The sequence below is a fragment of the Vipera berus genome (assembly GCF_964194415.1).
Source record: "Vipera berus genome assembly, chromosome: 3".
Taxonomy (NCBI): Eukaryota; Metazoa; Chordata; class Lepidosauria; order Squamata; family Viperidae; genus Vipera; species Vipera berus.
In genome coordinates, this window is record NC_138204.1 from 193,412,988 (window position 1) to 193,437,984 (window position 24,997).

The following is a 24,997-nucleotide window of genomic DNA, read 5'->3' on the forward strand; positions in this document are numbered from 1 at the left end:
AGAAGTAAACTATCAACTTGACATTTTTCAGCAATTGAAAACTTTTTCACATTGCAATTCCTTCTGACAGAGAAACTGTAGAATTCCTATGATTTAAGACCCATCTGGTTATTGTTCAAACGTTAAGAACTATATTTCCAGTTTTTTTAAAAAAATCCAACTCATACTCTATTTTACTTCGCCAAACTATGAATATTTCCCTCTGCATTTTAGATTTTATCTTTAAAGTATATTTTAACAGTATTTTAAGTACTTTTTTAATAAAAAAAAATTACCGTGCTGTGTTTTTTCATTTTATTTTAATTAGCCATTGTGAAACTAAATTCTCCTTTGTTTTACTCCTTTGAATACTGTTTAATTATGGTTATCATGCCAGATATCTTAAAGGTTATTTTACCAATACAGTTTCATTTAACATAAGCCATATGGAATCAATAGTACTGTTTCCTAAAGTAAATGCTTGGAAAATCTTACATTCATATGTTAAGAGTGCACATCCTTTCCTCATTAGTTGGAAAGTACAGGGATTTTGGCACAGGTTCTGTGTGGAAGCATTGTGCAGCTTTTATATGGATTTTGTTTTTAGCCTTTGATGACACTGTTTAGAATAGGAAGTATCTAATAAGTAAAGCATTTTGTCTAATGTGCTGCCAGTGTGTTTCATATATGCCTGGAGGTCTGAAACATTATCTTCTCCACTGCAGTAATATGCATTTAATTCTCTGAAAGCAGAAGGTTGAACTTTTAAAAGAGACTCAAAAGTACATTTTCAGCTAAAATAATTGGAAACACATGTGATAGTGGACCTGAGTAATGTACAGTTGGTTTTTATGGTTTAATCATGATCATGTTAATGCACACCAGTAGCTAATTAAAGAAAACTTTTATTGTTCATTTTAAATGGGTTATGTAAAGAGTGAGTGAACTGATATAAATGCAGTTCAATGATAAATGTTACCATTACATTTGCTATCAGGAAGCCGATATTGGTGTTTTTGACATCTTTAAAGTATTGGGCCATTTCTTTTGTAACAAAGCAAGAGATGTTTTTAAAAGTTCTTACATTTGGAATTGTTCACTAATGTAAAAGGATATTCACTTGATTCCTGGATTTACTATCAAGCTGGCTTTTTAAAATTAATAGCTGCAAATCCCAAGTAATGTGTATGGTTGCACATCTCCAAGAGAATGTGGATGGCAGATCTCAAAAGGCTCTATGTCTTTCCATAGACTCTACTGAAGATTCTTTGCAAAAAAAAACCTTATGTGCCAAGATAGGCCATCAAGAGGGAAATTATTAGGTACAGTTTAGCTATGGAACATTTTCCTGTTACAAGCCCATTGAAGTTTGGTTGTCTTGGAAAATGTTAGTCTAGATTAATAATTCTGCCAAGTTGTTTTTTTCAGTTGCATCTCTATATTGATCTTAATGTTTTTATTGGGAATTTAATATTTGAATTCATAAATTCTGTTTTTTGTGAATCAGCCTGACTTCCTGAATTAGCTGCTAGTCAAATTGTTATACCATTTACATAATATTTTTAAAATCTTCTTGAGAATGTATAAATCAAAGATATCCATTGGAGCCAAAAACAGCTGTCTCTTTATCAAGTGATGTTTTACAGAACATAACCAATTTTTAACTAAGTGTTCATACTAAAATTAATCCAACATATATTAAAAAGACTTTAAAACATACTTCAAACAGTGTTAATTTTAAATATCACAAATTTGTGCCTGTCTCAAATGTGTATTAGTTCCAGTAGGTATAAAGTGCAAACTGGAAAATATTAATTAAAAAAAAATCACTAAAATCATTTCTGAAATGTGTCTTTCTCTTAGATGTGCTTCAGTAAATGCATTCTTCTCTGGAAATATCATTTGCTTCTTTTGATTCCTTGAAAGCAACAATGGAGAAAGATTCTGGTGGGATAATAACTTAGTTTTGTTTTTGGTGCCTTTTATGTCTGTCTTTCCAAAGTTGATATCCTCCAGATGTGTTGAGATTACAGTTCCTAGAATTTCCGCATTCAATACTCTGGAAAAGTGCTGGAGAGTTGCTATGCACAAAAGTTACTCTATTTTTAAATTTTTATGGGATATTGCCTAGCTAATCATTCTGTAGTTCTGCTTCTATAATACCAGTCTACAGTTTTCATCTTTCATTGGGTTGATCAAAGTCTGAGTTTTGTCATTGTTGTGACTCATAGCTTAACACTTAAGAGAGTTAAGATATACAGTTGCAAGAAAAAGTATGTGAACCCTTTGGGATTACATGGAGTTTTGCATGAATTGGCCATAAAATGTGCTCTAAACGTCATGTAAGTCACAACAATAGAAAAACACAGTCTGCTTAAAATAATACTACACAAACATTAGCTGTTGTCATGTTTTAATTAAACATAAGATGGTACATTCACAGTGCAGGGTGGAAAAAGTATGTGAACCTTTGGACTTAATAACTGGTTGACCCTCCTTTGGCAGCAATAACCTCAACCAAACGTTTCCTGTAGTTGCAGATCAGACCTGCACAACGATCTGGAGTAATTTTGGACCACTCCTCTTCACAAAACTATTTCAGTGTAGCAATATTCTTGGAATGTCTGGTGTGAATCGCTCTCTTAAGGTCATGCCACAGCATTTCAATCGGGTTGAGGTCAGGACTCTGACTGGGCCACTCCAGAAGGCGTATTCTGTTCTGTTGAAGCCACTGTTTTGTTGAATTACTTGTATGCTTTGGGTCATTGTCCTGTTGCATCACCCATCCTCTGCGGAGCTTCAGTTGGCGGACAGATGGTTGTACGTTTTCCTGCAAAATGTCCTGATAAACTCTGGAATTCATTTTCCCATCAATGACAACAATCCGTCCAGGCCCTGAGGCAGCAAAGCAGCCCCAAACCATGATGCTCCCTCCGCCATGCTTTACAGGGGGATGAGGTTTTGATGTTGGTGTGCTGTGCCTTTTTTTCTCCACACATAGTGTTGTGTGTTTTTCCCAAACAACTCAATTTTGGTTTCATCTGTCCACAGTATATTTTGCCAGTAGTGCTGTGGAACATCCAGGTTCTTTTTTGCAAACTTCAAACGTGCTGCAATATTTTTTTTGGACAGCAGTGGCTTCCTCCATGGTGTCCTCCCATGTACTCCATTCTTGTTTAATGTTTTCCTTATTGTAGATGTGTCAACAAAAATGTTAGCATGTGCCAGAGGTTCTGTAGGTCTTTAGCTGACACTCTAGGATTCTTCTTTACCTCATTAAGCATTATGCGCTGTGCTCTTACAGTCATTTTTACAGGACGACCACGCCTAGGGAGAGTAGCAACAGTGCTAAACTTTCTCCATTTGTAGACAGTCTGTCTTACCTTGGACACATGAACATCAAGGCTTTTGGAGATACTTTTGTAACCCTTTCCAGCTTCATGCAAGTCAACAATTCTTGATCGTAGGTCTTCTGAGAGCTCTTTTTCTGCCAGGCATGGTTCACATCAGACAGTGCTTCTTGAGACCAGTAAACCCAAAACAGGTGTGTGTTTTTAAAGGGCAGGACAGCTGTCAGTAACACATACAATATCATCACACTGATTGGAGTCAAGGTTGGCTCACTCCTGGCTCCAATTGGCTCTTGGAGAAGTCATTAGGCTAGGGGTTCACATTCTTTTTCCACCCTGCACTGTGAATGTTTACATGCTATGTTCAATTAAAACATGACAACAGCTAATGTTTGTGTAGTATTATTTTAAGCAGACTGTGTTTTTCTATTGTTGTGACTTACATGATGTTTAGAGCACATTTTATGGCCAATTCATGCAAAACTCCACGTAAACCCAAAGGGTTCACATACTTTTTCTTGCAACTGTATAACATGTTTTATTTTCCTGTGTGGTGATTAATACAATTTAAAGGAGCTGTGATGACACAGTGGCTACAATGCAGTATTGCAGGATAGCTCTGCCCACAGCCAGGAGTTCAATCCTGACTAGCTCAAGGTTGACTCATCCTTCCATCCTTCCAAGGTCGGTAAAATGAGGCCCCAGATTGTTGGAAGCCTTATGCTGATTCTGTAAACAGAAAGGGCTATAAAGCAGGATTGATTTCTCCAGGATTGACTTTATTTTGATTACTACTGATCTTTCTTCTTTGGTTAAGAACGTTAAGATTTTTCCTAGGACAATGTCTGACCATAGTCCTGTTTGGTTGGAGTTCTTTGCTGAAGATGCTAGTAGAAGATCCTGGAGGCTGAATGAGAATTTATTTACAAATGACTTGTTCTTGCAGAAATGTAGAGAACATATGAAAGAATTTTTTGTTACAAATATGCATAAAGGTACCTCGATGGAAATGGTTTGGGATGCTAGTAAAGCCTATATGAGAGGGGTTTTGATTTATATGAATAATGCTTATAGGCGTAAGCAAATGCAAAAACGTTTAGATATTGAGGAAGAGATTAAAACCAAGGAGAAAAAGTTTATTTTGAATCCATTGGATAATAATTTAAGGATCTCAATACATTTATTGAAAGAACAATTTAATATGCTACTGGCTGATCAAGTAGCAACTAATTTGCGCTATGCCAAACAATACTTTTTGTAACGCTAATAAGCCTGGTAGATGGTTGGCTTATCAATTAAGGGAAAAACAGAAATCACGTACTATAGATAAAATAGAATATAAAGGAAAAGAAGTCTACCAACAAAATTTGATTAAGAGGAGTTTTTTAGATTTTTACTCGAAATTATATTCTAAAGAAAATATACAAGCTTTAGATATAGACAAGTATTTACAGGGAGCTCATTTTCCAAGACTTTCAAAAGAACAACAACTTGAGATGAATTGCCCAATTACATCAGAAGAAATTTCTATAGCTATTAAACAGTTGAAATTGGGCAAGGCTCCGGGAAAAGATGGTTTAACAGCAATTTACTATAAAAAGTTGTTGCCTGAAATGATTGAACCCTTGAAGATTTTGTTTAATGAAATTCAGACTGGAGGTGTAGTTCCTCCATCATGGAGGACAGCTTTTGTATCGTTGATTCCAAAGGAGGATCAAGACCTTACTCAACCTAAAAATTATAGACCTATATCGCTTTTAAATACAGATTATAAGATTTTTGCTAAAGTATTGGCTAATAGCAAGTTTTGAAACAAATGATTCATAGTGATCAATCAGGATTTATATCTGGGAGGTATATGAAATATAATGTAAGACAAATTGTAAACTTGCTTGAATACTTGGATAAGAACAACCAAGTCTCCGCAGCATTGATATTTTTGGATGCAGGGAAAGCCTTTGACCAATTGAATTGGCAATTTTTATTGAGAGTTGTTGAGGAGATGAATTTTGGAGAAGGTTTTCTACATGCTATTAAAGTTATATATCAACAACAAACTGCACAAATTATAGTTAATGGGGGATTAACAGAGACCTTTAAAATTGAAAAAGGAACAAGACAGGGATGCCCCCTATCACCATTATTGTTTGTTTTAACATTAGAGATTTTATTAATTAAAATTCGAGAGTCCTCTATGATAAAGGGAATTAAAATAAAACAGAATGATTATAGATTGAGAGCTTTTGCTGATGACTTGGTTGTGACAGTATCCCAACCGTTACAGTCGGTTATAGATTTGATGGAAATTATAACTCAGTATGGTAAGGTTTCTGGGTTTAAGGTGAATAGTAATAAGACTAAGATACTATCTAAGAACTTATCTATGAGTGAAAGGGATATGTTATCTAAATTAACAGGTTTTGAAATAGTGAAAAAGGTTAAATATGTAGGAGTATATATTGCAGCTTCAAATGTAAAATTGTATAAGAATAATTATGAAACACTATGGTTGAAGGTACAAAGGGACTTAAATAATTGGAAAAAATTACAATTATCATTATTGGGAAGAATTGCAGTTGTTAAAATGAATGTTCTACCAAAGTTTCTCTTTTTGTTTCAAATGATACCTATATTGAAAAAGGATGCCAACCTTGATCAATGGCAGAAGGGTATTAATAAATTTATTTGGGCGGGGAAAAAAACCAAGAGTTAAATTTAAGATTTTACAAGATGCCAGGGAAAGAGGGGGACTCAAGGCGCCGAATTTGAAATTGTATTATGATGCGGTTGCCTTGACGTGGGTTAGTGATTGGCTTAATTTAACTAATAAGAGAATACTTCATCTTGAGGGATGGGATTTGGTATATGGATGCCATGCATATTTGCTTTACGATAAGAAGGTGGACAGGGCTTTTAAATCCCATATTCTTAGAAGTGCTTTATTGCGTGTCTGGAAAAAGTATTATTATAAGTTAAATTATAAAATACCGATTTGGGGAGTTCCTGGACACGCGATAGAGGGCGTATCTATGGGGGTGAGTATGGATATGGTTTCTTATAAGGAACTACTTAGATTGCAAGGGAATGATTGGCAACTTAAATCATTAGAGGAGCTAAGACAAGAAAATATAAGTTACTCTTGGTTTCAATATACCCAATTGAAAGCTAGGTGGAAGTCAGATCAAAAGGTTGGCATCACAATTACAGATCAAAGTTTAGTAAAACAAATTAGAGATTTAAATTGTGCACATATAAAGAGGATATATAATGCTTTAATTGAATTGGATTCGAAAATGGAATTGGTTAAAGACTGTATGATAAAGTGGGCACAAAATATTTAGGAACCAATTTCGTTGGACACCTGGGAGATAATTTGGGTCAGAAATGTTAAATTTACTCAGGCTCAAAACTTTAAGAGAAATTTTTTATAAAATGTTTTATAGATGGCATCTGGATCCCAAGAAGATGTCCAACATGTATCCTAATTTACAGTCTAAATGTTGGAGGTGTGGTAGTTTAGAAGCTACCTATTTTCACATGTGGTGGACTTGTAGAAATATAAAAGCTTTTTGGATCAAAATTTGGTGGAACATTCAAAAGATCTTTAAGAGAAAGATAAAGTTTTCTCCGCAATTGTTTTTATTGGGTATTGTTGTAGATTGTGATGTTAAAGAAACTAATTTGATGTTGAATATGATAACAGCAGCACGGTTACTGGTGGGACAATATTGGAAGAAGGATAGTTTGCCTACTATAGAAGAATGGGTGTTTAAAGTTTCGAATCTTGCAGAAATGTCTAAGATTTCTGCTTATTTGAAAGATCATTCACAGGAAAGATATATTTCAGTTTGGAGGAGATGGATAAATTATATTCAGAACAAATATGGGACTAAAAAGTTCCATTTAGCTTATGAGTAGATTTTAGTGGGATATTGTTATTGGTACTTTGTTTGTAGTTATATTAAAGGGGAGTTAAAGCACATTATGAATTTGGTTAATTGTATATTATGCATAATTTTTATTTAGAATATGATTATTGTAACTATAATCCTGTATTTAGCTCTGGTAAGTGGAGGGGGAAGTGGGCGGGTTTGGGGTGGGGGGGATTTGGGGATATATTGTAAAACTTTGTTTTTGTAAAACTCTTTAATTAAAAAAAAAAGGTTGACTCAGCCTTCCATCCTTCCAAGGTCGGTAAAATGAGGCCCCAGATTGTTGGAGGCCTTATGCTGATTCTGTAAACAGAAAGGGCTATAAAGCAATGTGAAGTGGTATATAAGTCTAAGTGCTATTGCTATTGCTATTAAACCAGGAAGCTATTAGTTTTGCTTGATAGATTTCTGCCTAAACTTTTTTAAAAATCAGCTAAGTATTTGAAAATTAAGCAATATTAAATATAATTTGATTTACAGAGACCAAAATTTATTTCATTATTTTATTTACTTGGAGCAATAGCTTCATAAATATTTTAGCTAGTAGGTACTATTTAATCTTTGACACAGTCAAACCATATATTTAATTAGAAGTGGAGTTATCAGTGTAGATTGCCAGGCTTTGATATTTTAGACCAATAATGGCGAACCTTTTAGAGACTGAGTGCCCAAACTGCAACCCAAAACCCACTTAAGTATCGTTGGGTGCCGGGTGGGCGTGGCACATTGGGTGGGCGTGGCACATTGGGTGGGCGTGGCTGTGGTGGTAACGGCAGACTGGGTGGGACTAAAAAGTTCAATCAATCAATTCCAACTTTGTGAGATCTTTTTTTTCCCCGCGAGAAGTTGAAATTGATTGATTGAACCTTTTTTTGTTTTTTGCACATGGCGTTGGAGGCCTAAAGCGAAAAGGTTTTATAAAACCTAGCTGAAGGCCTAGGACTGGGGCAACGGCGCACGTGCCCACAGAGAGGGCTCTGCGTGCCACCTGTGCCATACGTTTGCCACCACGGTTTTAGACAATGCCACAGGATATTGGCTATTATTTTGGTGGTTACTTTTGATGTTATGCAGTGAAGAACTGAATAAGAGATGTTATTAAACTACTTCTTTCCTTACTTTGAGGGTACGCCATTAAAATGTGTTCGTGTGAACACCTTTTTGCTTGAAGGGGGTGGGGGAGAAATCTTTAAAAAAATCATTTAAATGCGGTCTATTTTATTAGAATAAAATCACACAATAATAATTTAAAATATATAATTTAAAATATATGATCAAGCAAAGTTTGGTTGCCAAAGATTAAGTCAGAATTGTATCAAATGCATATTCAGCATATTTTTGTGAAATTGTGATGCAGAATTATGCATTGATGGAAAGCTGAATATTTGAATCTGAACTGGCTTGTTCTACAGCTAGAATCTTTTTTTTAATTAGTCAGTGAAGAAGCTTGATTAGTTTATAATATATAATTGCCTATTTATACTTTTAGGCTTAAATTTGAGATTGGATGTTACCTTTCAAAAAAAATGGGGATTGCTATAGAGAAGGGGTCCTCAAACTTGGCCCTTTTATGACTTGTGGACTTCAACTCCCAGAATTCCTCAGCCAGGCATGGAGTTGAAGTCCACAAGTCATAAAAGGGCCAAGTTTGAAGACCCCTGCTATAGAGCAACCCATAATTCAGCATTTAATTTTTAAAAATTAGGTTTTCAGTAAATATTAGGTTATCCTCAGATGTTAAGGAACATAAAATTGTTTTCAAAGGTTAAAATAGCACAGTGGCCAGCAATGTGCTAATTCTTTATCTTTTAGCCTAAATGTATCTGACCTGAAAAATATAATATTGTTTTCATTGGACAGATTTTGTAGCTCTGCTGGATACTTTAAGGTTTATTTATCTGCAATGTTCCACTTCACAAAGATATATTTGCATATAGATTTAGTCAGAGGACCTTGAGTTTCTGGCAAAGGCTTCTATTCCACAAACACAAATTCTATAAGAGCAAATTTATTTTAAGGGCATTATAGTGTTGTATATAATGCAATAATGGAACAGAAAACAATTATATGGTTGATATTCCCCTCTAATAAATCATGCCAATTTTGGATTATGAAATTGATATTGTGCCCTTTTTCAATATCACAAAAAATACAATACCAAGATTTTAGTTTTATGTGAATCTGAATGCTTAAAACAGTTTAATTTCTCCAGTTACTTGATTTTGAGGGGGGATTGGTGGTGGGGGGTTTTTTTATCATTTTTATTGGGGTTTTTACTATGTATCAATTGTATTTTAATCGGGCATGCATTTAATTATCTTTTAGTTTTTGTAAATTTCTGTGTTTTATTCTTGCCCTGTACACCGCCCTGAGTCCCCCGGGAGAAGGGCGGTATAGAAATAAAATTAAAATAAAAATAAAATAAAAATAAAATTTTCAAGTACTGAATCATGGAAGTTATCTGACATTGTATCTTTATAGCATCTGAATAAAAATTATTTGAAGTTATAAATATTTTCTTCATGCTACATCTTTCTCCCAACTTGTCATTATGAGTCATCATTCTCTCTGGACTAGATACCCAATGAGTTTTCATGAGTGATTTTCTGTTTTAAAAGTAAACAGTAAACTTTTCTTTTTTACAGAAATTTTATCTGTATTGATATGTAAGGGTGTAGTTATATACATATGTATGTATATAACATGTTTTATGTGTGTTATGTATGTGTACACTTTTGAGAGCAGGCAACAATTTCATTTTTAATGTGTGCCAATGTGCCCACAGTAAAAAATGACAATAAAGGTTTTCTTCTTCTTCTTCTTCTTCTTCTTCTTCTTCTTCTTCTTCTTCTTCTTCTTCTTCTTCTTCTTCTTCTTCTTCTTCTTCTTCTTCTTCTTCTTCTTCTTCTTCTTCTTCTTCTTCTTCTTCTTCTTCTCTGACTTGCTTTTTTGTGTGTGTTTAATGTAATTGAAATGGAAATCTTTGGGAGTGGCAATTTTATGATACATTGTTTTCCTTTCCAGGTTTTCAAACAGGAACAGAAGAAGACGGATACATCTGATGGTACAGCTGAAACATCTTCACGTTATAGTGGAGCCCAGGACAGTGGCATTGGCAGTGACAGTGTTAAAATCAGAATAGTCCAAATAGAACAACATAGTGGCACCAGCCAACATCGCATTGCCCAACCTTCCCGACAGTCTTCTATAGTGAAGAACCTAAACTTTATTCCTTTTGACATTTTTATTACTGCAAGCCGATTCTCCTTCATGACTTATTCATGTACTACTTTACTTAAATCAAAATCACAGGAAGATCAAAAAGATGGTGAAAAAACCATCAAAACTTCATTAAACCTTCCAGAAATAGTTGATGATTCCAAGAAATCTGACAAAGCAGGTTTTTCATCAGTAACAGCAGATGATCTTCTAAACTGTAACAGTTCATTGCCCTCTGGGAAAAAGTCAGGTCTTATATCTCTGGAAAGTCTTCACGCTTCTACAAGATCATCTGCTAGACAAGCATTGGGAGCAACTATTGTCCGACAGCCTGGTCGCAGAGGAAGTGGAGACTTGCGGTTAGAGCCATTTTTGCACCTGGTTGTATCTCAACCGTCTTTTATCTTAAGCTGTCATCATAGAAAACAAAGAGTGGAAATATCTGTGTTTGATGCTGTCCTTAAAGGTGTCGCATCAGATTACAAGTGTACAGGTAAGATCATTTACAATCCTTAATGTTATACATTCACTGTCTATTTTTTTTTCTTCAGGTGTGAACAAAAAGAAAAATATGTTTGTTTATTCTAGATAAATGTGAAGTTATGTATTTAGTAGCTTGAACTGATTGTATTGGTTGCATAATTTGATTCACTAACATTATAAAAACACTGAGGAAGCAATAGAATACAGTTGTTCTACTATTTTTTAAATGTTCTAACATTTTCATGTTCATTTCCTGCTCCCTCCCCTAATCTTTTACAAAGACTAGCTCATACATAGTAAGATAAATTACCTTTTAACCATCTGAATTACTCCACTGTTTGTGGCAGTGTACTATTATAATTCTGTCAGGTCCCCAAATCCTTATTATCTTCCTTGCATATATAGGCTTGTGCTTTTGCTTTGGGGCCTGCCATTCTGCTGGGGGCAGGGGGGATATTTGCTTTCGCTTGGGATAATTTTCGCTTTCTGCTTTTCTTCTCCCACCTCTATCCACTTGAGAAAGGAATGTGTCTCCCTTATCAGGGAGATGGTTACAGAGAAAGGAAACTGGAGAAGACCTTGAGATGCGTGCCAACTGTGCCAGTTACCCGCACATCGTGCCACCTGTGGATTGGCTGGATTTCAAATAAACATTATGACTTTGGTGGGAGAAGGAATATTTAATTTTAATTTAATTTTATTAGATTTATATACCGCCCTTTCCCGAAGGACTCAGGGCGGTTTACAGGGCATTTTAAAATCACACCAATACAAAATACAAAAGTTAAAAGACAATTAAAAAGATTAAATTATCCCTGAAAATAAAACCCCAGTTAAAATTCTCAGCCTGGGCCAGAGAGCTCAAAGAGCCAAGTCTTCAGGTCCCGGCAGAATGAACGCAGGTCGGGAGCAGTCCTGAGCTCCACGGGCAGCTGGTTCCAGAGGGCAGGCGCACCCACAGAGAAGGCCCTCCCCCTGGGTGTTATCCGCCGGCAATCTTTTACCAGCGGCACCCTGAGAAGACCCTCCCTGTGCGAGCGCACTGGACGAAGGGAACTTGATGCTGGCAGCAGGTGTTCCCTCAAATATCCCGGACCCAAGCCATTCAGGGCTTTATAGGTCATCATCAGCACCTTGAATCTCACCTGGAGGGCAACTGGAAGCCAATGCAGCTCACAGAGTAGAGGTGTTACATGGGAGTATCGGGAAACCCCCATCACAACTCGCGCGGCCGCATTCTGCACCAGTTGAAGCCTCTGAGTGGTCCTCAAGGGCAGCCCCATGTAGAGAGCGTTGCAGTAGTCTAAACGGGAGGTCACGAGTGCATGAGTGACTGTGCATAGGGCATCTCGGTCCAGGTAGGGTCGCAACTGGCGCACCAGGCGAACCTGGGCAAAAGCCCCCCTGGTCACGGCTCCTATATGATCTTCAAAATTGAGCCATGAGTCCAGGAGGACGCCCAAGTTGCGAGCCCTATCAACGGGGGGGTAACACCTCACCCCCCCATCGTTAAAGGTGGAATAGTTTGGTTAGCCCGAGATGCCGATACGCACAGCCACTCAGTCTTGGCAGGATTGAGACGAAGCCTGTTTCTCCCCATCCAGACATGGACCGCCTCCAGGCAACGGGACATCACGGCGAGGGCATTGCTGGGTTGGTTCGGGGTGGAGAAAAAAAGTTGGGTATCACCAGCGTACTGATGATACCCCACCCTGAAACCACGAATGACCTCACCCAGCGGCTTCATATAGATGTTGAGCAGGAGGGGCGAGAGAACCGACCCCTGAGGAACTCCACAAACGAGAGGCCTCGGGGTGGATCTCTGCCCTCCCGTCAACACCGACTGCGAGCGGCCCAGGAGATAGGAGGAGAACCACCGTAAAACGGTGCCTCCCACTCCCAGCCCCCTGAGTCGCCGCAGTAGGATACCATGGTCGATGGTATCGAAAGCCGCTGAGAGATCTAATAGGACTAGGACAGAGGTTTAACTATACCATTTAAACGGGATTTTCCCCAGATCTCGCCTTGACTTCCCTATTGTCACTAACCCCTAATAAAAGTTTCCTTTTGAGACAATGCCTGTTTCAAGAGTTCTGTTTTCTTGGGTGGTTAACTGAGGTGGGTCCTTACAAATTCCTACTTGTTGTAAGGAATTAGACAGTTTCAGGTGCTCTTAAACACAGGAAGAACCTTTTGGCTAGTATGTTCAACTCAAAATATTCAAAGAAAAACAAATCTGGTATTTTTTTTCTCTCATTGCCCTACTTGGGTGCTGGAACTGGTAAAGGTCTTGGAAAAGTTATGCTGAATATTACATGCATTCTTGTAAATCAGAGCGCAAATCTTGGATTGGGTAAATGCATTGTTTTGTTCTGTATGGTCATTGCTCTTGTTACATCTTCCCTATGTCTTTTTTTTGTACTCTTCTACTATATTCTTCCTTTCTCAATAGATTCTCCTTCCTCTCTTCATTTCTCCATTTCTTTCTTAGGTTTATTTCAGATATATTCAGTTATAATGTCTGATAGTCTTGATGGTCTGGACTGTTTTTGTTTTTGTTTTCCTTCAGTCTTGACTCCTGGCAACTGCTGAACAAGTCCCTGCAAGATTTTCTTGCAAGATTTCAGCAGTAGTTTGCCTGCTTCTTAGGACTGAAAGAAAATGACTGGCCCATGCTCACCCAGATGGCATTGTGTCCCAAGGTAGAATTAGAATTTATGGTTTCCCAGTTTCTGTCTTGATGGCTTGACCACTATATCAACTGGCTCTGTTAAAGGAACTAAACTGAAAAATGTGGTTAGCATTTTGGCTGCAATGTCTCAACTTTAACCTGTCTTGCTAAGTTTTCGACGTAAGAGAATTCCTTCAGTGAATTATTCCTGTCACTCTGAAAAGTGTTCTGTAGTTTCATATATGAATCAGTCAGAATATGTCAAAGCAGATTGATTGGGGTTTGTTTGGTTTTTTGCAACATCATTTGCAACCGAAGACAAAAGTTCTTTAACTTCACAGGAGAGTTTTACTCGGGCAGTGTTAGTTTTCATTTCTGCTTAAATTTTCATATTAATTACAAGTACACAGTATCATAGCTTTTTTAAAAAAGTATGCAAAAATCACAGGTTCTGTGATTGACATATCGAAGGAATTCTCTTCTGAAATTCTGGAAAGCCAGAAGAATAAGTTGGGGAAGGAGAGCAGAGAGTTTGCTCAACTACTGTTTCTTTTTTCTGAGCTTCCCTTATCTGATCTTATCCATTCAGATTAGAGATGCCCATCTGATGTCGATTTCATGGAATAATAGATTTGGAAAGACTATGGAAGTTATTTAGTTTTATCCCTCTGCTCATTGTAGCTTCTAGTAGAGAATCTCTGACAAATGACTATCCAGCCTCTGTTTGAAGACCTCTAAGTGACTGAAAATTCACCACTGGCTGACAGTTTACACAATCCAGAAGGTCCTCCTGATAGCTAGCTATTTTTATTTCTTATAATTTTTAGAAAGTATTCTATTCCTGAATTCCCGGGCACTTGACAGTAAGTCCACTCTTCCTTCTTTGTGACAAGCCTTCAGCTCTTTAAACACAGCTGTCATATCTCCTCTTAGTCATATGTTTATAGAATAAATACAGGTAGTCCTCGACTTACGATCACAATTGAGCCCAAAATTTCTGTTGCTAAGTGAGCAATTTGTTAAGTGAATTTTGACCCCTTTTTACAACTTTTCTTGACACAGTTGTTAAGTGAACCACTGCAGTTGTTAAGTTAAACTGGCTTCCCCATTGACTTTGCTCATCAGAAAGTGAGCCCAGGACACTGCAACTGTCATAAATAAGAGTCAGTTGCCAAGCATCTGAATGTTGATCACGTGACCGTGGGGCTGCTACAAAGGTTGCAAGTGTGAAAAATGGTCATAAGTCACTATTTTCAGTGCTGTTGTAACTTTGAAAGGTCACTAAATGAACTGTTGTAAGGTGAGGACTACGGTATACCCAGATCTTTTCATCATTCTTCATAGGGCTTGGGTTCTTGGTAACCATCCTTTGCATTTGTATTTACTCTTCTTTTTGAATTGTGATGCCAGAAATTGAGACAATACTCAAAAATGGAATCTGATGAAGGCAGAGTAGAATGCAACTGTTGCTTCCTATGATTTGTTTCTGCTAATACACTCCCAAGTAGCATTTGCCTTTTTAGCATCTGCATTTGACTCCTGATTCACGTTTAATATGTTGTTGAGGAGGACAGCCAAGTGCATTCTGTATGTACTGCAGGTAGTCCTAAACATACGACCACAGTTTGGGCCAGAATTTCCATTGCTAACCAAGATGATTAAGTGAATCATGTTTGATTTTGCAATCTTTTTTGTTATGGTTGTTAAGCGAATCACTGCAGTTGCTAAGTGAATCACGTGGTCATTAAGCGAATTGGGCTTCCTCAGTTGATTTTGCTGGGAAGATCGTAAACAGAGATCATGTGACCCCAGGACACTGCAGCTTTCATAAATATATGCCAGTTGCCAAGCACCTGAATTTCGATCACATGATCAGGGGGTGCTGCAACTATTGTAAATGCAAAGACCAGTTATAAGTTACTTTTTTCAGTGTTATTGTAACTTCCAATAGTTGCTAAACAAATAGTTGTAAGTTAAGGATTGCCTGTACTGTCAAGCCAAGCCTCTTTCATTTTATTTAGGAAAGCCTTTATGAACTAAGGCTTGCAACCAAAGTCAAAAATAACAAAAAAAGCTTCTTTCAACATGTAAAAAACAAAAAACAAAAGTAAAGGAAATGATTGGTCCATTAGTGGGTGAAAGTGGCAAGAAGGTGACAAGCAACAGGGAGAAAGCAGAACTATTTAACTCGTTTTTGCATCTGTCTTTACACAAAGGGAAAAAATAGACCAACCTATCAAAAATAGTGCCAAAAACAGAATAGAAACACAAGTTAAGATAGGGAAGAAAATGGTAAGTGAGCACCTGTCCAGCCTAGACGAGTTCAAATCACCAGGACCAGATGGATTACACCCCAAGGTTCTCAAGGAACTGGCAGACGTGATCTCAGAACCACTGAACTATATCTTTCAAAGATCCTGGAGCACTGGGGAACTACCAGAGGACTGGAAGAGAGCTGATGTAGTTCCCATCTTCAAAAAAGGGGGAAAAAATGGATCCAGGAAATTACAGATCTATCAGCCTGACCTCAATACCTGGGAAGATTCTGGAAAAGATAATGAAACAGTGAGCACCTAGAGGCAAACAAAATCATTACTAAAAGCCAACATAGGTTTGTCAAAAACAGATTATGCCAGACAAATCTTATTGCATTCGTTGACCAAGTGACAAAATTAGTGAATCAGAGGAATGCTGTGGATATAATTTACTTGGACTTCAGTAAGGCATTTGATAAAGTAGATCACAACCTACTACTTGATAAGATAGAAAAATGTGGGTTAGATGGATTCGTAGCTGGCTGATTGGCCGTACTCAATGAAACCGCATCTACATGGAGGGAAGTGTGTAGTGGGGTGCCCCAGGGCTCTGTTCTGGGCCCAGTGCTCTTCAACATCTTCATCAACGATTTGGACGAGGGGATAGATGGGCAATTCATCAAATTTGCAGACAACACCAAGTGGCAGGAATAGCCAACACTCCAGAAGACAGACTTAAGATACAGGAGGATCTGGACAGATTTGAACACTGGGCGCTATCTAACAAAATGAAATTCAATGGTGAAAAAAGTAAGGTTCTACATTTAGGCAAGAAAAACCAAATGTACAGGTATAGTATATGGGGTAACTTGCTCAATAGTAGTAACTGTGAGAGGGATCTCAAGAGTCCTAGTGGACAATCACTTAAATATGAGCCAGCAGTGTGCTGCAGCTGCCAAAAAAGCCAACACAGTGCTAGGCTGCATTAACAGAGAGATAGAATCAAGATCACGTGAAGTATTAATACCACTTCACAATCTCTTGGTAAGGCCACACTTGGAATACTGCATCCAGTTTTGGTCACCATGATGTATAAAAGATGTTGAGACTCTGGAAAGAGTACAGAGAAGAGCAACAAAGATGATTAGAGGTCTGGAGGCTAAAACATATAAGGAATGGCTGCTGGAATTGGATATGTCTAGTTTAATGAAGAGAAGGACTAGGGGTGACATGATAGCAGTGTTCCAATATCTCAGGGGCTGCCACAAAGAAGAGGGAGTCAAGCTATTCTCCAAAGCGCCCAAAGGCAGGACAAGAAGCAACGGATGGAAACTAATCAAGGAGAGAAGCAACCTAGAACTAAGGAGAAACTTCCTGACATTTAGAACAATTAACTAGTGGAACAACCTGTCTCAAGAAGCTGTGAATGCTCCAACACTGGAAGTTTTTAAGAAGAGACTGGACAGCCATTTGTCTGAAATGGTATAGGGTTTCCTGCCTGAGCAGGAGGTTGGACTAGATGACCTCCAAGGTCCCTTCCAACTTTACTATTACGATAATGATTATAGTTGTGCCTTACATATTTTTCTACACAAATACAGAACTTCACAATTCTTAGTTAAATTCCATCCTATTCTTTTCAGCCCACTGCTCAAGCCTGTCTAGATCTTTTTGATCTATCTTTCATCTAAAAGATTAGTTTTGTGTCATGTACAAACTTTTTAAGTGTCTCTCCAATTCTCTCACCCCAGTCATTGGTAAAAAATGTTGAACAACACAGGGTCCAGAATAGAGGCCTATGGCGCTTCACATTATGCTTTCCTCCAGGCTAGAAACATTAATTCTCTGTGGGTACCGTCATTAAGCTGATTGTAATTTCATAAAAGAGGAGCATCGTCTGATCCATATTATACCATTTTATGAAGAGCATCAGAAGATATGCTATTGAATTGTTTGCTGAAGATCAGCCATAATTTGTTTGTGGCATTTCCTAATCTACCAAACAAGTAATTCTATAAAAGAAGGAGATACTGTAGAGTTAGCATGGCATGATTTATTTATGATATACCCCTACTAGATCCTATTAAATGTAAAATGTCTATCCATGAGCTCAGAAACATGCCACTTCATAATCGGTTCAAGAACCTTAACTAGTAAAGATGCCAGGTTTACAGCATTGTTCTTGCTTATGTTCTCCTCTTTCCCCTTTCTGAAGATGGAGATGACATTTGTTCTCATTCCATTTTCAAGGATCTGACTAATCTTCAAAACCTATTGAGAATGGTTCTGTGGTCACATTTTCAACTTCATTCAGTACCTTGCAATAATGCTTCATCTGGCTTTGGAGACTTGAATTGATTTAAATTAATTAAATTCTGTTATGCTGAAATTCCCTCCTTTCCATAATTGACATAATTTTGTACAGCTCCATTTCCTTTCTAAGGAAAGATGCAAAAATAATAGTTAAAAAGTTAAATGCTGCCCACATAATGAAGATACCAAACTGAACCCAGAATTTTTACTATTTTTACTAAAAAATCATAAAAATAAAATGATATAGCAAAAATTTGCTTAGCATTTGGCATTTCCAATTTCTCAGAACATCGTGTTCTTCTACGTAGCCATTAATTGTAGTTTTCACAACGTGTCTGATTAGACTGGGATTTATTTTTTAAAAAAATTCTGTGGCATTAATCTGCTTAAATCACATTAGATTATTTTTGCAAACTGAAATATTCACCTAAAATTTAAAAATTATATTGCCCAATTTAGTGCATTCATTTGTCAGACAACAAATTCCATTTCTTCTTTGCTGATAGGACTGGCAATCCTTAAATTCCTTTGTCATTCATGTAAAACAATTCCTGCCAGGTTTTCTGAATCGTTCTATTACACTAACTAATACATTCCAAGAGAGACTTGATGTGCTAAAATTCATACTGTGTTGCTATGTGCTGGCTATAATTATGAAGCTATTGTGTTAAAGTTTGAAGCTTGTGTGCTTAAAAAGAGAACAATCAGTTGAGATGAATAACACAGGTTGGCAAAATCCTTAAATTATCTAAAGGGCATGGTTTTTTAAAAAAAAATAATTGGTAAACATTATTTAACAGAAGAGGAATAAGTGTCACAAAGTTGATATGACATTATTAAGCTTTACTTATATTCTTTTATTGTTCAATTTGTTTTAGAAAAACAAATAAAGCTAAGATAGTGAGCAGCCAAAAACTTAAATGTTTTATGCCATTATGATTTCTCACATACAGTGTCCATGAAGAAAGACATAGAGCTGAGAGGTACCAAATGTGAACTTTTAGTCACAATTGGGAATATTAAGAATTCAGCAAAGAAAATCAAGAGGAAAAGCTACTGAAGTCAACTTCAAAAGTATGGCTGTAAAAAGGAGTTGAAGTGTCAGTGAAACTATAAACTGTATCAAATAACCCATAAGTAGAAGCACTCTATTGCATCTCAAACCATGTGGTTTTCTGATCTCTATAGTTTCTTTTATTTTGGGGCAAAACATTTTAAAGACATCTGAGAAAATATAAATCCATTACTAGAAGAAATAAAATTTAGATCACAGACTTATTAGATGCACACTTACTAGAGATATTTCAGATATACTAAGCATATTTGTCCATTCCTGATGGCTTTTACATTTGGTGATGATCATACTTGGCAGTCAATACTTTTTACTAAAGTGTAATTAACATAATGCAGAATTTATATGTGCCCTGAATAATATTTAAATACTATGTACAGAATAAAGTTTGGCTTATTTTAATACTTTTAGTGATTTAATCAACAATATGTCATAAATGGTCTTATCATTGGTAGATCCTGGAAAAACTCTCCCAGAAACACTTGACTACTGTAAGACCTGGTTACAGACAGTAGCAGGGGAAATAGATGTTAAAAGTGGTATTCCGCCTCCTCTCTTAACATTGAAGATTAAAGACTTCCTCAATGGCCCAGGTAAGAAACCTAAATTTAACCTACTAATTATGTTTCTTGGAGCAACAAGCACAGATCATAAGATCATATACAATAACTCATCTTCCAAAGACTTGTAATAGTTGGTATTCACTGAATATAAAAAAACAAATAAATAAAGAAAGAAAGAAAGAAATCTTCCATTTATTTACAGGTTGTAGTTGCTTAATGGTGGTGATTGGGACAGGAATTTCCATTGTTAAGCAATATGAGCATAAAGCACAACATCACGTGATGCATCACTTTCAGCGAGGGCAATCCTGGCAGTTCTCATTGCCATCTTTAATAAAAATTTCCAGGTCCTTAAGCAAGAATCTGATGTGATTGCAACTTCTGACTTCCTGCAGTTTTCCACAAGGAAAATCAGTGGGGAAGCTGGTTGGAAGTTGCAAGTCCTAGGCAGCTCCCAGTGAGGCACTGAGTGCTATGGCAAGTATGTGTGGCCTGGGGAGGGAATGCTGCAGAGGTACATGAGGACATGAAGCCTGGAGAAGGATTTATGCAATTGGGGAAGAGTTACGGTGCTCATGTGTCCTTGTGGACCATGAAGCGGTTGCTGTGATGTCACATAAGGGTTGTGGAAGGATTGCTGCAGCACTGCACTAGTGCATGCAGGCTGTGGATAGCGTGCTGTGATGCTGTGGGATGCATATGGGCTGCAAAGGGGGTGCTGCAATGTGAGTGTGACACAAAGGTCCCTTGGGAGAAAAAGTGGCAGGAGTGACTTGCAACATTCCTGGTAGGCTTTCCCACTGACTTTGCTTATGGAAAGCCAACAGAGAAGATTTACTAATGGTGATAATGTGACCGTGAGATGCTGTAACTATCATAAGTGTGAGGCAGTTGCCAAGTGCCCAGATCACAACTATATGAATGCGAGAGTAGTACGGTATACTGACTAGAACGTCAAGAACCAGTCATAAGTACCTCTCGTACAACACTGTCATAACTTTGAACAGTTGCTGAATGAGTGGCTGTTAACAGGAACTATCTGTACTCTTTATTCTGCCCAAATTCAGAAACTTTAGGTTGCTCATATATTTTATAACATTCCTTCTTTCAGTTATGATACCTTGTGGTCTATACAGAGAATAGAGAACTGTCAATATTTATTTTATTTATTTTATTTTAATTCCATTTATATCCCACCCTTCTCCGAAGACTCAGGGCGGCTTACAAGCTTAGCAGTAGCCTTCATTCTATGTATATGCCTGCTTATTAGGGCTTTCATACACCCCCCAAGCGGCATTATTACAAAGTCAGCTTATTGCCCCCAACAATCTGGGTCCTCATTTTACCTACCTCGGAAGGATGGAAGGCTGAGTCAACCTTGAGCCTGGTGGGATGCGAACTAACTGTATCAACTATTTCATTTCTTGATACTTGTGACAAAAGTATGGTATCATATGAAAATCTCTGTAGGTTTATATGTTTTACAAAGGCCAGATTATATGTTTTAAATGGGACATAATTACTTCAACTTTTGAGAATGCTTCTAATCGCTCAAACCAAAGACTTTAAACATGGATAAGCACTAACCATAATAGAGACCATGTACTCCACAGTCAACAATAAGTTAACTAAGCAAACAGGAATTTTGCGTTGCCTGCTTGAAGTTATATCCCACCAAACTAAATGGTGCCCACACATATTGCGTGTTCTCTCAGGCATTTAACAGTGTCTACGTGAAGAGAAGAGGGACAAATGATAAAAACACCATTGTACCCTGTGATGCAAGACTGTTGCTTGGAGTGGAGCTTACAGCACAATGCTGCTTTCATCATTTTGATGCGGTGGTAGATCCAGTAGATGTGTGACAGTTGTCTCATTGATGGGTCCCCTTACATAATGATTGTGTATCATTTGATTTGCCAGATACAATTCTTCAGTTCTGGCCTAGACATTCTGGCTCTATAGCCAAACTCCTGGATTATTTGAACATGTAACCCTTAATCTATATTCAGCATGTTGTTTATTGAGTAACCCCATCTCTGTGGGAGGAAGGCATTGCTATTTGAGACTGGCAGTTTATTTCAGGTTTAGGTCAGGTGTGAGAGAATGCCTTGTATGGGAAAATGAAGAAAATTTCTGTCATCAGTCAAACTGCAGTACTTCAATACCCCAAGAGTTATTTTTTTAGAATATGATTCAGTTAGTTAATTTATTTTAGCAATTTCTGTATATTTTGTGTAATACTGGTGAATCATTTGCAACTAGATATACATTTCAATTAATTTCAAATGGTCATTTAATTTTAGTGAACCATCACTAATACTTTTGTGTTATTTCTTTTTAAGTATACAGCTAGAATAAGGGAGTGTTGACATTTTCAACACACGTCACAGTTTTTGACATAATGTATTACAAAAACTGTCCGTGATTCATAAAATTTAACATCTAATCACAAGTCCAAAAAAATTTCAAGCTGTTCTGTTCCAGAGTTGTTCATTCATGCTTTTTTCTTGGATAGTTCTTCATATATTAAATTGAAGCTTCTTGAAAGTTTACTATCTAAAGTGATTTGCTGTAGATCTTTAGCCAGTTCAAATTGAGAAATATATAAAGAATGAGAAATTAAAAGGTTGCTGAATGAGCTCTGCATGTCTACGGTTTCCCCCTCTCATTTCTGTTGTTTGCATTTTGTGATGAATAACATACATCCAGCCATCCATAAAAAAGCACTTTGTACAGATTCTGTCCTATTTATTCCAAAGGAAACAATTGTACCCATTAGCAGGGTCAGTGGTTTGGAGAAAACGGGAAAGGAGCAGCTACCAGAAGTCCCAATACAATAATATCTCTAGCAGGTGATAGATTAGTTGGAACAAATTGGAACCATTGCACTTGGACAATCCTGGTTTCTTTCAAGCTGTTTTAAAATGTCGTCATTTTAATATACAATCTCAGCCCTGCAAAACAGTCCACAGCAGGTTAATTTGAATCGTATGATGTGTCATTGCCCTCAGTTGACATGAGCTCCGTTCCATGTGTGAAGCCATAATAAATCCATTCCCAACTGAGACAAATTCCCTGTGAGAAGGTGAACTAATCCAGGCCTCACACTGACATGCTAGCCCTCTGTAATTGAAAGCAGGATCACCTGTTCCCAGCACAGTCAGTCTATGGAGGAAAAAGTAGCATGAGATCAGATAGTTACTCTTTTGAAAAATCATATTTCTCAGAGAGTTCAATTATAGGCTGTCTAATATGATATCACATATAAGTGTAGGAATGTGCTCATTTGATCTCAGTTTAACAGTTTTGTTAACCATGGTGTTGCTAAACTTTGAAATGAGTTTTTTTTAATATAATTTAATGAGAGATGATATATGAGAAGGAGAACTGACCAGAGTACATACTTTTCTGATTAACTTAGGATCATTTGCAAAAGCATTTCAGTGCTTGGGTAAGGTTATTTTTTCATTATTATTTTTTTACAAATACCTTTTTCAGATAGTGATATAGTTATAAAGCTGCATTCTTTTGTTAGAGGAAGTGAATTATGCCAAAGAGCAAATATTCATTCAAACAAATATGATTTAGTTGGTTACAAAAGACAGTTCTAAGGAAAGCTGCAAGTGGGAATGTCTATGGAGAGTCTCAATCATCCAGGTCATGGTTGTTCTACAGTCAGAACTGAAGAAGCTTCTTGGATGAGAAGTGAAACATTTTCAAGGAAAAAAACCCAAGAAACTCCAGTTGCCTTTTGGCAAAGCATCTTTGGGACTTCAAGTGGGAATGTTATTTTATTTCATCAGTCTAAGGCAGGGGTGTCAAACTCCTGGCCCGTGGGCCGGATGCGTCATCCAGAACTGCACCCACCCCATTGCCAGCAATGGCAAAACTGTCCCAATACATTGCGCGACATCACGTGACGTTGCGAGTTTGACATGTCTGGTCTAAGGTATTTATAATACACAATATTGCTTTTGCTTTTCATATTCCTCTCCTATCCGGTCTTATCCATCTGTATTTTTTTTTACTTATATTAGAAAAAATACTGCTGAATTGTGGATTTTAAATGATGGTCAGCTCCATCTTCACTCCACAGAATCAGAACATTTTCATTCACTTCTATTGCATCCTTCCTTCCTTCTGTTGGTTTCATGGACACGACATCTGTATCTGTTTTCCTTACTTTCATTTCAATACTCATTCTTGCTTTTTGCCATTTACTCTTCTTACATTCAGATCATATCTATTTCATATGCCATGGTTTTTGCCAGATAGCCCTTAGATACTGGCCTCAGCTGCTTATCATGGTTTGATCAATTGAAGCTTTTATATATCACTATTTAGTAAAACAGTGAAGGCTAGGTTACTAGGTCTCTGCCTCGTAGCATTTCCTATTAATGGTAAGGACAGTATTCATGAACATTTGGATACTATACACTCAATCAAACTCTAGTTTTAGTCCAGGAATATATATGCATTTCACCAGTTAGAAAGTGCATATAACCCATGCAGGATGAAATCAATTTTTAGAAAGCCCAAAACAAATTGGTTCTCTGGAAATAAGCTGTCTTTACTTGCCAACTTCCAGAACACCTTGACATTCTTCCCTTTATAAAAGCACTTCCAGAAGGAGGGAGAAATTTAGCAAGGTCTTCAGCCTTCGCATTTGGACCAAGAAGAAAGGAAGAAAGTAACAAAACTTTTCCTATTGCAAAAATCTAAAAATGTTATTTATGGAATACGCCTATCAGACAGCATCAGTTGAAGAGGTAGAATTTTTCCTGAAAAAAAATCTTATTTGGAAGCGATTACTGTTGCCATCAATTACACTTCTAAGTATACGTATCCCAGATGATAACAAAAAAGTGAGATTTTAAAGTTAACAGTTAAACTAGAACAATACAATTCAACAAGGAAATTGAACACATTAAGATTTTACCAGACTTTCAGACTTTTCTTGATAATATTCAGAAACCATTTGGTGTGTTGATTAGAAGACCCACATAATAAGAATGCTTGAAATATTTTTGATGCAGGCTAAATATCAGCTTACTAGAGGGAAGATATGATAATATTAACAGATATATAACAGGCTATTAGGCTTAAGACTTTGGGGGTATCCATTATCCATTAACCACATGTTTTGCTAATTAAAGA

The 24,997-nt window shown here is 37.0% G+C and overlaps 1 protein-coding gene across 3 annotated transcripts in view; it reads left to right on the forward strand.

Moving 5' to 3' along the window:
* Positions 1 to 24,997, forward strand: part of VPS13B (vacuolar protein sorting 13 homolog B) — a 354,623-nt gene that overhangs the window by 216,181 nt on the left and 113,445 nt on the right. For all 3 annotated transcript variants that reach the window (XM_081322737.1, XM_081322739.1, XM_081322738.1), the window contains exons 34-35: positions 10,286 to 10,973; positions 19,730 to 19,867. In XM_081322737.1, coding sequence (XP_081178863.1) covers positions 10,286 to 10,973; positions 19,730 to 19,867 — 826 coding nt within the window. The remainder of the gene's footprint in view (positions 1 to 10,285; positions 10,974 to 19,729; positions 19,868 to 24,997) is intronic.